The sequence below is a fragment of the Lissotriton vulgaris genome, chromosome 8 (assembly GCF_964263255.1).
Source record: "Lissotriton vulgaris chromosome 8, aLisVul1.2, whole genome shotgun sequence".
Lineage (NCBI taxonomy): Eukaryota > Metazoa > Chordata > Amphibia > Caudata > Salamandridae > Lissotriton > Lissotriton vulgaris.
Genome location: NC_141696.1, coordinates 95,888,570 through 95,906,569, shown reverse-complemented (window position 1 = coordinate 95,906,569; position 18,000 = coordinate 95,888,570). Strand labels below are relative to the sequence as shown.

Below are 18,000 nucleotides of genomic sequence, written 5' to 3'. Positions count from 1 at the left end.
CCGATTGGTTCAGTCTTTTGACAGATCTGTTTATTGCCTTCATGGGTGCGCCCCGAGCCCACGCGAGTCTCGGGATGACTTCCGACCACAGTACTATAGCTTCTGGGAAAATGTTTTTGATTGCTGCTAGGGTAGAAAACAGGGATTCCTTCACTTCTCTCCTCCCGCCTGGAATCATGTCGTTGCCTCCGCAGTGCAACACGAATACGTCTGGCGAAGGCATGCCTTTTGCCAGAGCCGCTTTTACATCCCTCGGGACGTCTGCTAGGCGCTGCCCGCCTATTCCCACCCAATGATGGTCGCAACCTCGCATCATGGTCACCCTGTCCCTGAGTGTCTTTTCGAAGTGCGCCCCGGCCCTGCGAATGAAGGAGTGGCCGCACCAACAGATTTGGGTTCTCTTAAGGGAGGTACCTAAAGTAAATATGAAGAGTAAATGTGAAGAGATACAGGCAGTCGATTCTTACAAAAGGAACGCAAGCGAAAGATACGTCAGACTAATTGCGGGCGGATATAACGTTCATAACAAGATGATTTCCAGCGACCCAACCTTTTGATTACCTGTTCGGGTAGGCCTAGGCCAGCAGCCATTGTCGCTGCTCCAATTCTAAACGAATGTGATGTAAATTCGGCCGGATCCACTCCGATCCGTGCCAAGGCCATTTTTACTACCCGAGTGAACTGGAACCTGGTAAGGGGTAACCCATTCTCATGAATCAAGAGTCTATCATCAGTTCCCTGGGGCCTGACTTGGAGAAATACCCTCAGCAAATTGACCGGACAAAAGGGCTCACCCTCTACTCTACCCAGTTGTAACCAGGTACCTCTACCCAGCGGATCCGTTTTCGATCTCCGCACCCTTAGCCGTAGGACACCTTTGGACTCGATTATATCCGAGCACCTCAGACCCCCTTCCCTATCTGATTTAGACGCCGGGAGTAATTCTGAAATTCTCAGAGCCCCACAAAAGGCCAAGGTATAGGCCACCCGGAACAACTGTGTCTCATACTGGGAGAAACATACGAAAGGGAGAGTTCCTAAGATTTTTATCAGTTTTTCTACGTTTATCGGCCTCCTACAATCTTTCTCCCCGGGCGCTAGGCGCTCCCAACCTCTCATTGCTCTTCTAACTCTCTGGTCTTTAGTCGGATCAGACACCCCCCGTAGACCCGCATAAAATGCTAAAGCCGACAGCTGCCTTTTCATGAATGCTACCGACTTCGCTTGCTCTTTCTGCTGCACGATGAAGCCTAATACACTCTGGGGGGCAAAGATGTCCGCTACACCCACACCCCTCAGGTATGCCATATACGACTCCCATGACCTCTGATACATACTCATAGTCCTTGGAGCCAAGGATGCAGATATCAACTCGGGGGCTGTGGGGCACCAAACTTCCATAGCTCCGCTGGGAAGGCTGACATTGACGTCTCCGCCTGGGGCCAATGCTCCCGGAACTCTGTCAACTTAAAACGAGACAATGCATCAGCCGCTTTGTTTTCGACACCTGGAACATGTTTAGCAGTGAATTGGACATTATGGCTCAGGCATTGCAAAACCAATTCCTTCAACAACCTGAGTACCCAAGTACAGGTGGCCCTCTGGCTATTAATCACCATGACTACGGACATATTGTCTGACCAGAATACTATACTCTTGTTTGCCAGCAGATCACCCCACAAGTGCAAAGCCACCACTATGGGGAAAAGTTCAAGGAAGGAAATGTTAGTAGTCAGGCCTCGCTTGATCCAGTCATCTGGCCAGCACTGCATACACCATTTTTGACCGAATATAGCTCCGAAACCAATACTACCTGCAGCGTCGGTGAACAGCTCAAGATCCGTATTAGAAGAACAGGCTGCTCGCCACAATACCGTGCCATTGAAGTCCCTCAAAAAACTTTTCCAAATCATAAGATCCTCTCTAACTGTGGCTGAGAGCCTCACTCTGTGGTGTTTGGCCCGCAGTCCAGACATCGCCCTCGCTATACTCCTGGAGAAGGCCCTGCCCATAGGAATGACCCGCAGAGCAAAGTTCAGTTGACCCAGAAGAACTTGTAGCTGATGTAAGGTTACCTTCCTTGCCCCCAGGCAGCCATCAATAGCGGCCCTAAAGGCATCGACCTTGACTTTTAGCAGCCTGCACACTCCTGCTGTCGTATCAATTTCTATGCCCAGGAAGGTCAAACACGTGGTCGGGCCTTCGGTTTTTTCCGCCGCCAAAGGTACTCCGAGCGCCTCAGCCAAGCGCTGGAAGCCCAGCAGGGCCTTCCTGCACGACTGGGAACCCTCGGGACCCATGAACAGAAAATCGTCCAGGTAGTGGACTACAGCATGTGAGTTGTCCGAGGTCAAAAACTGCTCAACCGCCCATTCTAGGAACCTTGCGAAAGTCTCGAAAACTGCACAGGCAATTGAACACCCCATAGGCATGCACAAATCCAGAAAATAGTTACCGTCGAATGTGAAGCCCAAGAACCTGGTGTCGTCCGGGTGCACGGGCAGTAATCGAAAGGCTGATTCAATATCGGCTTTAGCCATTAGAGCTCCCTCCCCTAATGCCTGCAATTTCTCAATAGCCGTGTCAAATTTGGTATACTTCACTGAGCACAGATCCGGATCTAACTTATCGTTGACTGAAAGCCCTGGGGGACTCGACAGATTATGGATCAGACGGAATTTACCCTCCTCCTTTTTCGGAACTAGACCCAAAGGGGAGCAAACCAGATTATGGGTAGGCGGTTCTGTGAAAGGACCCCCAACCCGCCCCAACGCTACCTCCTTCATGATCTTTTCTCGAGCTGCCTCCATATTTCGCAACACTGAGCTCTGATTGCGAGGTGGGACATTGGAAGGTGGGGCTGAAGACGGGATGCGAAAGCCAATAGGAATTGAGCCTCCCCAAGATTATCGTATTTACTGAGGAGGTGTGTCAGGACATGCCGTTTAATTGGAGTTGGTAGTTTTGTCGGGGGTCTTAGCTGGCTTTCCTTTTGGGGCACTGTGGCTGGCTTGTTCTTTGGGGTTACTGGTTTTCTTAAAACACCTAATCTCGGGATGAGAGGTACCCCCGCAGTAGGAACAGCAGTGTTTGAATTTACACGAGACCCCCCTGGTACACTCATTTCTATTAAACTGCCAGCAGGCCTGTTTTTTCTCACCGATCCCTTTGTCAGTCCGAAAGGACTGGCCCTGAGTTGAGGGCACTGGTGTAGGCGTTGAAGGGGTGGAATAAAAGACTGTATGCCACAAATTAATCTCCCGTTGGTCCCATGCTATACCCGGGTGAACTGCCTTCATCTGCCTGAACATTTTATCGTATTTCAGCCACCCCTGGCCTGGAAACTCCGTTGCCGCTCCATGTATCAATGATATATAACTCATCATTTGTGGGCCTAAAACAGGATATTTTTCAAGCATAACAGCGGCATATATTGCAAATCCCGTGATCCAATTCTTCATGGACCATTCTACCCATGATTTCTTCTGATTGTAATCTCCCTCCTTTCCGGCCTTGGGCTTTCCGGCCGCCACCCCCGCGTTGATAAGGTCGAACACTTCTATGTATTCGCCTCTGAGTATCCTGTCCTTCATATCTGCTGGCACATGCCAAGTTATCCCCGCGGATGGCGATAAGGTCATCGAGGAAGAACCAAACATTAGAGGGCTGAAAGCTAATAATGGGGAACCAGCTGGTTGCCCCCCAAACCCTCCCTGCATCTGCCCATTAGAGGGACCCGGAACCTCACCCACTGCATTCGCCCTTGAGCCCTGACTTGGACACCCTAGATTAGAGAAAGCGGTCATCGCTAAGGGGGACCCGTGAGCTGAGTAAGCAGGAAACATTGAGCTCACCGGGCTGCTACCTATCGCCTGACCATGTGACCCATATAATTGCATCCCTGGTAACTGAGCGACCCCCCCGGGCTGAACCCAAACTTGCGACACTCCGCTACCCGGCTGTGCCACTACTGGCGGTAACATACCGTGCGGACCGGACCCCCCCACAGAAGTGACGGGGAACCCTCCTATCAGCGTAGGCCTAGTTGCCTCATACTGCCCATCGGCGTCATCTGTGTCGTTTTCTGCGCCTGAGTTCGAATCAATTGCCTCTGGCGCCTCCTCCTCACCTGGTGATACTGGTCGTGAATCCGTTGGCCTAGACCGCTTGCCTCTTGCCGAGCTTCTAAGCTTCTCTGGGGTCTGCTTCGTTCTTTTGCCTCTCCCCCTCTCCTCCTGAGAGTTCGCATCTGCTTTAGCCCCGTCTCTCATATTCTTAAGTACCCAATCCATGCCCTTCTCTCTTGTGAACTCCAGCAGCTCCGTAAAGGCAAGGAATTCCTCCTTCTTGGCTGCGGGTTGTTTACCCTTCGGTACCTTCTTCGACGGCATCCTGCACTTAAAGAAAACAACGTTAAAAAACTTATCGAGAGACGCAAACGGCTTTTTAGGCCCACCGCGCCACGGATGTGCCCGGGCCCCAGGAAATCGAATGATCGAGCGCCAGCGCTCGCCCTCCCCCCCGGACACGAGGATTTACCGCTGCAAACCCCCCCCTGCCGACAATATTTAAATCCAGAAACTAAGCACGAAAAGCTGTAAAAGGCTGCAAGGAAATCTAGCACACACTGCAAGGCCCGCTAACCTAAACCACGAGTCGGGGTAACTCTCGCTGTATACTCCAACGCGATGCTCCCACGATGTCTTCTCTTGGAGACGTCCGACTCCTGGATGATCAGCGGACAAAGAGGGGGCCTCTAGGCTGGTCGCGGGCTTTTAAGCCTCGCGCCCTACTAACACTTCCGGGGCGTACCTCGTCCTTTGTTCCCATTGGTCCTGACGCGACGCTCACTTCCGGGTCACGCAACCCGGAAGTGACCCGGCTCCGGGTCGGCCCTTTGGCTGCCACTAACGACGCCATTCCCCGATGGGGGTTGGCGCCTTCCATTCCTCACCATTAAGATTCACTTCTTTTCCATCCTTCAGACATCTGTATGTGTATGGTAATGACCATGCCTCATGTAGGAATGCATTGCCTAGTGGTTCATATCGTCCTATAGCAATATACCGCATACAATTATGAAATTTGTTTAAGGGAAATGGTAATGTAATTAATCCATGAATAAGCCACGTGGCAGTAGTGGTTTCAGCAACAGAGAAAGGTAAGGATTCTAGCTTTTCAATATGTAACATAGAAAATGACGCATCACGCATAGAAAGCATGCGTTGCTTTTCAGTCAGATTAAAAGGGGCGAAAAGGGACGAAACGTTCAACGAGTTCCAGGGAACTCGACCAGCCTTAAGTGTCTGTAGGGTCCATGCAAACTGCATTACAGAACGTAACTGATTTTGACCATGGTATAACGTGGACACTTCATCATGTACAATATCAACAACAGGAGAAACAATATTATCCAACGTGTAAATCCTGGAAGAAAGCATGTTAATACTGTTATCGACCACTGCAAGCACTTTTTCCAAATTTGCTTGATCAATAGCTCTCAGGCGTTTAGCAGCCTCAATCTGTGAAAATTTCTAAATTTCATTGTACACAGCATAAAGCCAGCGTTTAGATCTACCCCTAGCCGGGCCTTTTATAAAATCATTTAGCTCTATGTTCTCATTCAACTGGGACAGATGCAGTTTAACTGCAGCCAAAGTGGAATGTTGTAACCAGTTCTGACACAATTTGCCTACTGAATAAGTAGTAACAGTGTAATCTGTTTCAAACCTGGGATCTGGCCTGATGTGTGTAAAACCTTCAGACAAACCCAAAAAACGACGTTGGCAAGAATCAGAGCTTCTTTGCCACAAAAGCCACCCCTCTGGATCAAAACTGGAAATATTAAAGGAGGAATTGTGCAAAAGTGCTCGTATCCCACTGATGGACAATGTAGTGAAATTACTCCAACCTGAATATTCTTCCAAATCAGGGATAGTAGGTGTATTTAATTTTTTAGATGTAGCCAATCCAAAGCATGTTGTTTGGGAAATAATAGAATTTAAAAACAACATGTGATTCGGGATGAGACATGCACGATGCAAAGCCTCAGTGCCTTGTACCTGCCAATCTTTGGTACCCCAAACCGATTTAAGGTCAATAGCCTCCTTCCATAACTCATAGCCATCTATAGCTAACTTGTCTAGAAAGGACTTCGAATACAGCAATTTTGTATCGGTAAGTCTAACTTTGGACATGAATTTCTGTTTCACTTTAAAATAAAACGACTCAGGATTTGATTGATTAAAATCTGTAAAATAAGAGAATTTCCCCAGAAATGTACTTGAGCTCCCCTGTAAAGGAGCAGGACAATGTTCCCACTGTGTGTAGTTCACAGGAACCCTCCTGGAACTTGTTTTGTGTAAGAAATGATTCCCATAATGTTGATAACAAAACAAATCACCATAATTGACAGAATCTAAGTACAACTCCTCAGCATCAAAGGCCGCATAATATTTCAAATCAGAGAACAATTCTTCTACGGCCTGAAGATCCCAATCATCAGAACGAATATCTTGCTTAATCACATCTCCCATGTTTACTCTAAGCACATTAGGAACATTAATAACTTCTGTGGGGCCATGTATCTGAAACCTAACCGCATCCCACACAATCCCATCAAGGACAGGCCAAGCAGTAATCTCTACTGTATTTAAGTCTCTTTTTAGTCTGTGTGCTGAATGTGAGGAGGAAAGAGGGGCCAATGTTCCATTAAGGTACCGAATTCCTGTTCTTTCTTTCACATAATGGCCATCGATCAGGCGGAAAAAATAAAACACAAAACCAATTGACATAAAAAGATAAAATTAAAATAGTATCAGCCAAACGTATGTCCAAGGTGGAATTAGAAAATGTTTTTTAAACAGCGTGGCATATTTTGCAATAGTCGATGGTTTCTTTGAAAGTTCCGAATCAGAGTCAAAAGAGAATCTGGACTGGATTTACAAACGAGCTTGTAAATCTTACATAGACAAATCAGCAGGATCTGCATAGGTCAATTCATCAATGTTAGTAACAGGAATTGTATTTAATAAAGGACTGGATATGGCAGGCATCTCGAGGGACACCTCCTGTTCTGCACCAGATGTAATAGCCAGCACAGAGTGCCTCACCATGGAAGGACAGGATACAGCCGGTGTCATGCTATGAAGAATCGGCCACCCTGTGTGTCTTGACATTGTCAATACAAATAAATCTGTTTTCTTTACGACCTGGAAGTGGTGGTAAAATGACTGTTCTTGTGCCCTTCACTCCAAGAACTCGAACCGTTACTCGATATGAGGGACCAAACTCTTTCTTGTTATCGATCTTCTCTCGAACCAGTTCTCCAACTTGGGGTAGCCAGCCAACTACCGGGATCTCCGACGTGGAGGGCAAGTGTTCCTTAGCAAGACTGTCTCTGGTCTTTTGTAGATTCTGTAAAACATTGCAATGTTCATCTACGTCAAAGGCCGCGGCCTGGGCCTGGCAGTCTGCACCATCGAGGTCAGGGACGTGCATCTTGATACCAAAGAGCATTTCGTATGGGGTCCGCCCACCCAGAGACCTTCTAGGGAGATTATTAAGCGCACGCTGCACGCCATAGAGGTGGGTCAGCCAGTTTCTACCAGTGCCTATAACTCGGGCTGTCAAAGATTGCTTTAAGTCGCGGTTCATTCGTTCTACTACACTATTGCCCTCAGGCCTGTAGGGACTTGAAAACTTGACTTGGACTCCCAACGAAACCATAGCATCCTTATACGCCTTAGAGGCGAAAGCCGGACCCTGGTCCGAATGGAAAGTACCACAGGCAAAGATTCCCACAAAGACACGCAAATCCTTAATGACAGTCCGCGAATCAGCGCTTCGATGCGGCCATACCCACACAAAGCGTGTGCATGAGTCAACTGCTACTAAGATGTATTTATACGCAGTATCAGAGGAAAAAGGACCGCAGTGATCCAAATAAACGCAACCAAGCGGTTTATTAGAGATGTGCAACTGTGTCTGAGGCGGACGCGCAGCAGTAGAAGGCTTAATCTGTTGACAAATGTCACACATAAGGACATAATCGCGCGTCTGTTTGTACAGTCCCCGCCACCAGAACCTTTGTTGTAGCTGCGTTACAGTGGCTGAGACGCCCGCATGCGCAGACGCCACACCTTCATGAGCCGCTGTAATCAGAGAAGCTCTGCGATCCGAGTTGGGAACTAGACGTTCGCCAACTTCAGGAATTTTCACATAAGGAACCTTATCGGGACTTAAGTGGTATGTGTACTTCGAAGGGAACCCCGCAGGATATTTACCTCCCTTCTCCGTGGCAGCAACAGCCGCCAAGATGTCATCATCTATTTTGCTTTTGGACCTCGTGACTGCTGCAACTAAGTATTTTGATACCGCAGACTTCGCTGCCTCATCAGCAAGCGAATTACCAACAGCGTGGACCCCCACGCGCTGATGGCCGAGAGTATGAATCACAAACACGAGCGGCAGTTTCTCTTTAAGTTCCGCCACTCGGACCCAGATCATTTTATGTTTTATTGTGCTACCTTTGGAATCACGAAAATCATTCTGAATCCAAAAGAACAATTTCTCATTGTAAGACTGGACACAGTGGTAAGAATCACTTATGATTAAAGTCGTCACACAAGGATCAGCGTACTCCAATGCGAGCATAAGAGCACGAAGCTCTGCTAATTGTGCGGTGCAGTCCCCTAGTGTTTGCGTGTGCACAACACTGGACTTGAACTCATCGTTCACCATGGCACCGACCACAATGGCGCAAGCGGAAACGTAGGCATGTTTAGAGCCATGCGCAACCTGCGCCGAACCATCAGTGTAAATGATACAATGGAAATCCTCCAACGGCCGCATCGCCAAAGGAGCAGGATGAACAAATTCATACTGTAAATACTCCTGCGACCGTAAAGCGGCGTCAAAAATAAACGTGACATCCTGGGATGTCAAGGATGTAGCCCACTGAATCCACCGAGGGTGCAAAGCTTCAGAATTCGGTACACTGGCTTTCGTAACCGCCTCCAAGGCAGGACACGGGGTAACAACCAACATGCGCTTTCCCTGCGACAGGGCACGTTCCTTAAGAATTGCCATCTGCACAGCCGTTAAAACTTTCTCCACAGTGGAAAAACGCAGTTCAGCCAAAGTGTACAAGTGTGACTTGTAAGCAATAGGTACAGTATCCCCTTCATTAAAAGTCAGGTACGTGAAACCCACCGTCCCAGGGATAATTCTTATCACCAGGTTGGTCTGGTTATCACGAGTCTGTAGGTAGTCAGAAGCGAGCAAATCAGCCTGCAAAGACTGCAGAATGGCTGAATGCTCAGGCAGCCAGCATGATTTGGAAAAAGATGGTTGTATCAGCGCATACAAAGGCTTGATACGCTGGGCATATTCCGGAATGTATGTTCTACCGAAAGTCAAAAAACCCAGTAAAGACTGTAATTTTTTCAGCGTTGTCGGAGAGCGCAACTGCGCGCACTTCTCCAGGAAGTGAGGAGCCAACCCCTTTCCCTCGTGGGTAAGTTCATAACCCAGAAACAACACTGTGTACTCCGCAATGTGTGATTTTGCAAAGTTAAACTTGTAACCCATGTCTGCAAAGTTACAAATTATGCTGTTTACTCGACACAGATGCTCCCAAAGTTCGTCGTCTGTGAGATAAATGTCATCCACATAAGAACAAGCAACTGGATCGAAGCTCTCCAAAAGAGAGACTATGCGGGCGGAAAACACTCCAGGACTATTCTTATAGCCCATTGGGAGTCGTTTAAACATTTTTTGTACGCCGCCGCACGTAAAACTGGTCCATTGGGAACTTAGACCATCTAATCTGTGTGCATAAAAACCATTGGAAATGTCAAGCGTGGTTTTGAACCGTTTACGCTCAAGACTATTCACTAGGGCAGAGCCGTGAGTATTCTGTACTGCACAGTTACGGCAATGCGAGTTCAAATGCCGGTAATCCAAAACCAGACGATATGAGCCATCCGGCTTGTTCACAGTAAAAAGGGGATTATTCATTGGTGACACACACGTTTCAATTACACCTTGATATTCCAAATGTTCAAGGATAGACGCGACAGAAGCTTTAGCTTCACGCCGTATGGGATACTGAGGTTGTGGCTGTGGCTGTGACCGTAAAGGAATCTCATGGCTAGGGGACAATTTATCCCAGCCACACTGATTTCGGTACACAGCCGGCGCAAGCGCCAGAGCCCACTCTTCTGCAAAATGCAGCGCTTCCACTCTCGATACAGTGTGCGCGAAACTGGGGAGGATCACCTCCTCCCCTCGCGGAGCTGCGAGAACAAAAGGTGGGGGCCAGTCAGCCTCCGAAAGCAAAATGTCATACGTTGACGAAAGATTTTCCCAAAATACCCCTTTTACAGTTCGTTGCATGTCACCTTCAATTAACAGGACAATTTCAAAAAGTCGTTCAGGGGGAGCAACATGTGTATCAGCCGTTTCAATTACAACATAAGTGTCAGTCGCTGTCACCTTCAACAGTGGACGGAGGGCCTCTCTCACTATGGTAATCTCCGCCACGCTGTCCAGCAAGGTCAGAGCCCACGTCAGATTCCGAAGCCGCGTTCTCACTATCTGGGGCATATCGATGCGCCGTTAAGGCTGCGACCTTCTTCTTGGCAAACTGCGGTCTCTTTGGCGTAGAGTCGTCCCGCTGATCCCCTTCACTTCACGTGCGGGGCTGGCCACGTCCTTGCTGGCCACCCCTGCCCCTGCCGCCCCCTCCACCACCGGTTGACGGAGCCGATGAGTCCTGAAAGGAACGAGGAGAGCGTTGGTCAGAAGCCTGAAATCTTTCAGGCGATTTAATCGTCGCGCGATCGCGCAAATCATAAACTCGATCTGACTGCGCAGGTTGTGAAGGCGCCGGACTAGAAACCTGTGTCTGCTGTTGTTGTTGCTTACCCTGATTCTGCTTTTTAGGCCAATTTTGTTTTTTGGACTTGGGTTGTCCACCCGTTTCCGAAGACTGTCCCTGGGGCTGCTTCTTCTCTTTTTCAGAAAAAGCCTTTACACCCTTAGAAGTGCGGCCAACCATTTTATAAGCCGCCACAATAATTCTTGCTAGCTGACGGGGTTTCTTGGCATCGGGAATTAACGCCAGAGCATTTGCCACCTGAAAGTTCACTGCATCCCCCTTGACATTTGCAAGGATAAGACCGCAAACTGTCTCAAACGAGCCGCTCAGGCGCATACCTAATTCAACCGCCGGCTCCGGTCCGTGATCATCCTGAACACGTTTAAGGACCGCAGAAAGGTTTGACACAGACGGGGTGCCATAGCACCTCGAGTAAACCGCTGCAAAAGTCTTACCCCATGTTTCACAGTCAGCAAGTTCAGGGGCTAAATCTTTCGGTAAACTAAGCGTAAGAATCCGGTGTTTTTCACCCGGAGTCGTATTAGGAAACACAGCCTCCAGCTGGTCGAATTTCTCGGCAAGCCAGTAAGGAAAATCATCCTTATCCTGGGGCTTCTTGCCCATAACGGAATTCACCAAGACAGGACTGATTTTCAAACCAGCCTGTTCTGCTCGAAGCTGCGCACCTGCGGGGGCTGCGCCATGAACATTACGACCAATGTAATGAACAAGCGCCCTAATCACTCCAACCGCGACGTCATGAAGACGCCGCAGGTCAGCTACACTACAAGTAGCGCGATTAGGGTGAGGAGTAAATCCACCCAAAGCGGGCCAATTTGTGCCCGGAATGTACAAAGGACCTAACCTCGGAGCCGTTAAAGAATGGGGTAGGGCGCCACCAAACCAAACTCCGTGCTGCCAAGCATCGATAGGTACTTCCAGTGCCCTGTACGGAGCATAAGCCGCTGGTACAGCCGAGGCAGTGTATGAATGGAAGACACCCGAATTAGCGTCCACTTCCGGAAATGTCACCCAGGAATAAAACAATTCGTACGGGTACGCATGTTCCGCACTCACCACAAGAACCACAGCCAAGCCTTCCACAGGGACATTATATGCCCGCAAGTGGTCGCGAACCGCGACGCGGCTATGCTGCGGTATGTCCACGGCCATGGCAGCACAGGAAGAGAAAAAAGACAAAGAACACTTTGTAGCACAACTGGGTAGTAATTCAAAGAAACCGTTTTTAGAAGAATTCAAGCTTGAAAAGACCTATTTTAAAAATAGGTAGGTTTTTCCGACACCACCGTTTACCGGAAACGGGAATGAAGGTGTCAAGGTTTGAATGATATACTACTCGAGTGTCATGATATAAGGCCAACAACGTACGGGCGCCATGTAGCAGGGTTTCCGTTCTCCCACAGAACTGTGCATAGAGATCTAGAACCTCAGTGAGTTAGGATGATCCAAAACTCATCTCAGTGTCAGAAATCCCCTTACCTAGCTAGCTACAGTGTCTCATGGCTCATTATGGAATGATCCATGTCTTAGACAAACCAGAACATGAACTTTAGAATACCTCAGGAATCGTGGAACACATGAACACTCTTTCGTTATATAATCATTTCAAACCAAAACTGAGAGTCAAAGAGCACACGTGCAAGTTTGAAATATTTATTATTCAATGCAAGGTTCTCAAACGCAGTATCTTGTATAATACCAAAATGCAGATTATAAAAATCAGAGTTAGCAGCATAGTCACTAATCCATAGTAAGCAAAAGGTGATAGCATGTTACAATGCAAAATCTATAGAAATCTATATCACCTATATTTCGCGCACCCTATTTAGCATATTATTTTATATCTAAGAAGGTCTCATTCGGGCTTTAGCAGGGCGGACCCATACCTCTAAATGTCAGTAGGAGTAGATCACATCAACAGCTACCAGCTCTCTTCATGCGCAGCACCAAGTCTCTGCGTTCATTCCCTGTAACTCTATCTTCAACCCGCGTAGAGCCCAAAATGTTGGCATCAACATTATTTGTGTTATGTCTAATGTGGTGCGAGGATCAGGCTTCCCAACAACCTTGTGTTAGGTTATTCTTAGAGTGTGCAGCTCCCAGTGTGCAGACAGTTGTACCAAGTGTACCAGGCAAAGCTGATAGCATAGAAATAACATATTATTCTCAAATAAATCACATCACCGCTTCTAGGTTGAAAGCGACAACAACAAGTAGGTGTCGTGTGCAAAACTGAAGCCGAAGGAAAAACGGCTGTTTAAACATGTAATACACTCATGCTAACTTAACGCAATATATGTAACGAAGTATCCATATGACAGGAAAGCATCTTCAAGCTAGAGTTGTATAATTTATAATTTGGTCATATATGATATAACATAGTGAGCAATAGCAATTGAATTATCTGCAACATATTGACTATCCATGTTTGCATTGCACATTTTCAAAATCACTGTAGTCATTAATATACTTTGAATCTTCGGTTCTTTTTAAGTTGTAAGTATTCTTCAGAGACTATCGAGTTACTGTATGCCTTACTGCTGATATAAAACTATTTACTCGTCCTTTAGAAATTATTGGACATGGGAATCCAAAACCACATTTTGTATAAAATTTTCATTTAGACTTGTATTTTTATCTACAGTATTTTTGACATCAATTACTTTGAAACAATAACACTTGTTGTCTCAAGTGGTTTTCTCCTCCTTCTCCTGAAATGGCACAGGTAACATACTGTTCGATGAAAGACAAGACACTTCCAGCCACATGCATCAAGCGATTTTGGAGTCGCAAACGGTGCGAATCGCAAAATTCGTCCGTTCGCGATTCCAAAATCACTTTTTTGGATGCATTAAACAATTTTTTAGAAATCACAATTTTTTGCGATTTCTAAAAATGCAATTGCATTTAAGGAATCACCTTTTTGCGATTCCTTAAATGCAATGCATGAATGTTTAAAAAAATGCGAATTCGTAAAAAGTGGGAGCAAATTAACATGAGGTTGAACCTCGTGTTAATTTGCGATATCTTTCAAAAATGCTCAAAAATGCATTTTTGAAAGTGTCATATTACACACACACATGTCCTTTGGACATTTGTGTGTGAAACTTGCACTTAATAAAACATTTCAAGGGTGCAGGGGGGGTCCTTTGGACCCCCCTCAGCACCCTTGAAATGCATTAACAAATTGCGATTCGCAAAATGAAAATCACAAAATGTTAATGCCTTCCCATTGATTCCTATGGGCCTTTTGGCCCATTGGAATCAATGGGAAGGTTTTCCTTAATTGCAATTCGCAAAATGTGAATCGCAATTGAGGAAAATTAAGCAATCGCAAAAATATTTGTGAATTATTCATGCATTGCCGTTTGCAATTTCTAAATTGCGATTCCTTAATTTTCGCAACTTAGAAATCGCAAACGGGTGCAATGATGCATGTGGCCGTTCATCTGTATCAGTTTCAAATTTTAGAGCAATCTTGATCCGGAATAGCATATGTAGATGAGGATCACCTCTGGCTTGTTACTCTTTTAACCAAAAGAATTCAGTAACTTCTCCAAGAGAAGGAATATTTTTATTACAGGTAAATGACATCATACTTTGAATCCTATGCTTAAAATACCTGCAAATATTTATAGAATCCTTGAAACAGAGTTAACCAGATGTTTTCAATTCAATATATTTTTATATTTAAATGTGTTTCTCGTAGAAATGCAAGTAAATCATCCCACAGCTAAGTGCTACAAACCATGTAGGGTTACCCAAGTTACTTAACATGCATTTGAGTTCACTATAACAATGACATTGTTGTTCATTGGTACCACGTTGACATGCCTTCAAATGAAATACCTGTGATTCTAAATTGTCATCTCTTTGTTGAACTTGTCCCTGAATTATTTTGCAGAAACATGTTGAAGATGAACTCCTGTTTCTAATATGTGTTTCACTGCATTTGAAAGTACAGACAAATCACTTTCAAATAAAAGAAGAAATATATATGGAATGCACTGTCAATGTCTCGGCTCTTCATAGTACAATCTTATAGAGCAGTATTCTGAAGCTGGAATCTGACCTGCTCAATTATCAAATCGTCCACTTTTTCCAGTGGGGAACAGCTGTGGAAAAAAATGAGCTTCTAAACTTTTTTCCCTTACACTCATGGGAGTTCCCTTTCTTTCCTTCATTTGATATAATTCAATACTGTTTCATATCACTTCCTTTGAATTTAGGGGATGTATAGTGTAATGTTCATAGATCTCTTCAGTCCTAAACTTATTCACTTTTTCAATTTGGCCACTTGAAATTTCAGTCTCATCGTCCAAGCATATTTCCAGTTCATTGACATTTACATTCTCATAACATATATTATTCTGTACCTATATAACGTAGCCTTTTGAAGTTTATTAACATCTACAAACTATTGCCATATTTTACGACGTTTTGTTAGTACGCCATTAACTGGAATAACTACTGGGTCATTTTCATCCCTGTCTATACCAACAGTTTCAATATGTTTCTCAAAATCGAAAGGTAAATACACTACTCTTCCTTTCAGACCCCTTTGAAAAACTGTTAGTGGCAGCTTACCTGTTTTAGGCTCCATATGAAATATAGCCTGAAATGGTTGCACAGATTAAATAAGAATAGACTCATATGCATTAAAATCTGCCAGCTCCTGAGCCATAGCTAGCAACTGTTATGTACTGCTCTAGCTGGTGCTGGAGGCAAGATGGCAGCCGCGCTGTAAACGAGTGACTGGTTCTTCGATGTTCTTCTGGCTAACTTCTCCCCCCTCCTCACCCGGTCCTGAGCAATTCACAAGAGGAGAAGAATAATTGTTTGGGGCTCTCTGCATGATCTGGTGCTCGTTGCTGTGGCTCTGGGACAACACCTGCCTTCTAGGCTGGTTCAAACGGGTCCTTTCTTTCCCAGTGCATCCACCGCTGCTTTCACCCACTCGATCCTTCCGATGCCGGCTAAGACATCCACCAGAGGCACTAGGACCCGGGGGCCACTTGCAGGCTCTGGGAGACCTGGAAAAGCCACCACAGATGACGACGGCATAGACACGGAATCACGCCGGTCAGCTGTGGGGGTACCTGCTTGACCTTCAGGAACTGGGGAGCAAATAGGCAAAGGAAGCGTCCGAGCTTGTGGATGCCAGATGGTCCCCACACTATTCTAGGCACAGGCTGGAAAAATCTAAAATACAGGTACTGTATCTTCACTTTTGGTGGATGTGAACGAGCTGAGCATGGAGAGTGTGGTAATGGGGGGCACTGGGAGGTTCAAGGCAATTCCCCAGCATTATTGGCTCTCATGGAAACCAAGATACTCTGATTATTGTTGCAGGGCTGTCTGTTGCAGGGATGGAAATCTGATAAACAGCAAGAAACAAGGTTTATGGGAACTGTAGTCTCTCAAAATATTAGCCAGGAAAAAATGATGGTCGGCCAGAAGGATGGTAATATCCTTAGCAAGAGGGCTGAAATAATGGAAATGGAGCCTCGGCAGGGACATCAAGAAGAACATTCAGCTACGGGTTTTGTGAAGGAGGGGGATTCAGGGGCTACGTTTTAATCAATGTCGGATCACTTCAATTCCTAGGTGGATGATAGTCTTGGAAGAGACTGGGCTGAAGATGAAAATGATGCAAGCAGTTTGCACCTCTAAGAGGGAGAGACAGGAGATCATATTCCGCATACTCCTGGAACGGTTCGCAAGCAAACGGAGCAAAGATATGCCTTGCCAAATAAGGCTTTAGGTTCGACTGGCTCAATGGTATGGGACTACTCTTTTTTTCTTTAACTGGATAGGTGGGAAGCAGCTGCCGGATGGGTGCTGAATGAAGCTTCAAGTGTAAATCTAGATGATCCTGATGAAATTACAGAATTCAATAAGTAGGGTCGCAAAGACTTGCTCTGATTTTGCAGTCAGGATTGGAGAATCTGAAGCTAGAGTGGAGGGTAGGTGGGGTGGCAGAGTGCTGGGTGTTTTCCATATATTGTCATTGCATTTGTCAATATGTAAGAATAAAAGTAGATTGTGGTTTAATCTGTATTGCTTATTGGCACTGTATGAATCGAACTTGGATGATCCAGAAGTTTTGAATCACTTAAGCATAGAATTGGAGATATGGTCGCATCCGCTGTGGAGACTTCAATATTCATTTGAATTGTAATTTTAACCTTTTCAGTAATTCTCCATATAAAGGAAGAAAGGTCAGAACGTTTAAGGCCCTCCAAGAATTAGTTAGGTAACACTGGTTGGTTGATACCTGGTAAAGGCATAGAAAAGAGGATCCAGGTTTCACTTTTTACTCAGTTCCTCAAAAAATTGGGCCGCCTGGATTTTTTTTAATTTCACATCAAATGGCTGAGAGAGTCAGCATTGAGATCTTCCCAAGGCCATTGCCAATCACAACCCATTAGTAGTAGAATTCCCACTAAGCTGCAATTTAGAAATCCAGACTGGAGGGTAGGTGGGGGTGGTAGGAATCCAGAGGTCATGGACTTTCGAAAGGAAATTGTTGCTTGACCAGTCAAAGTTCAGTTCAGTTCAAAAAACTTTATTCGATTTGTAATAACAACCATATAAGCAAACAAAAAAATACATTGTAACAGCCTCTGCAACATTCTCAGAATATAGTACTTAGCATAAGCAACTATTTGTACAATATGGCATTATAATTATGTGCAAATTCGCAATAAAATATCCAGAAATGTACAAATTGCATAGAATGTCATATATATATATATATATATATATATGTATATGTATATATATATATATATATATATATATATATATATATATATATATATAAAATCCAACACGTTGCTGGCGGCAGCCGTCAGCCAGCATACAAGTTCACAGACTCCTTAAATGATCACCGCAAGCCAGGCTCCTTTGCAAAAAGATTTATTTCCAATCAAATGGTGAAGGTGGCGCCAGTCATCAGACGCGTTTCGGACTTACGTCCTTGCTCACTGATGAGCGAGTGAAGTGGAGATCACATATATATACAAAGTAAGTGCACATTTGAATTTCGCGCCCAAACCAAAAACTAAACATCGATGGTGGACTCACATGGAAAG

General features: G+C 45.6%; 1 protein-coding gene across 1 annotated transcript; it reads right to left on the bottom strand.

Moving 5' to 3' along the window:
• Window positions 1-492: 492 nt before the first annotated feature.
• Window positions 493-15,967, bottom strand: LOC147693513 (uncharacterized). The gene is made up of 2 exons (XM_086936034.1): window positions 15,818-15,967; window positions 493-1,008 (listed from the first exon to the last, which is right to left on the bottom strand). Exons 1-2 carry the CDS (start codon window positions 15,965-15,967, stop codon window positions 493-495), a joined length of 666 nt encoding a protein of 221 aa, XP_086792160.1.
• Window positions 15,968-18,000: the final 2,033 nt, after the last annotated feature.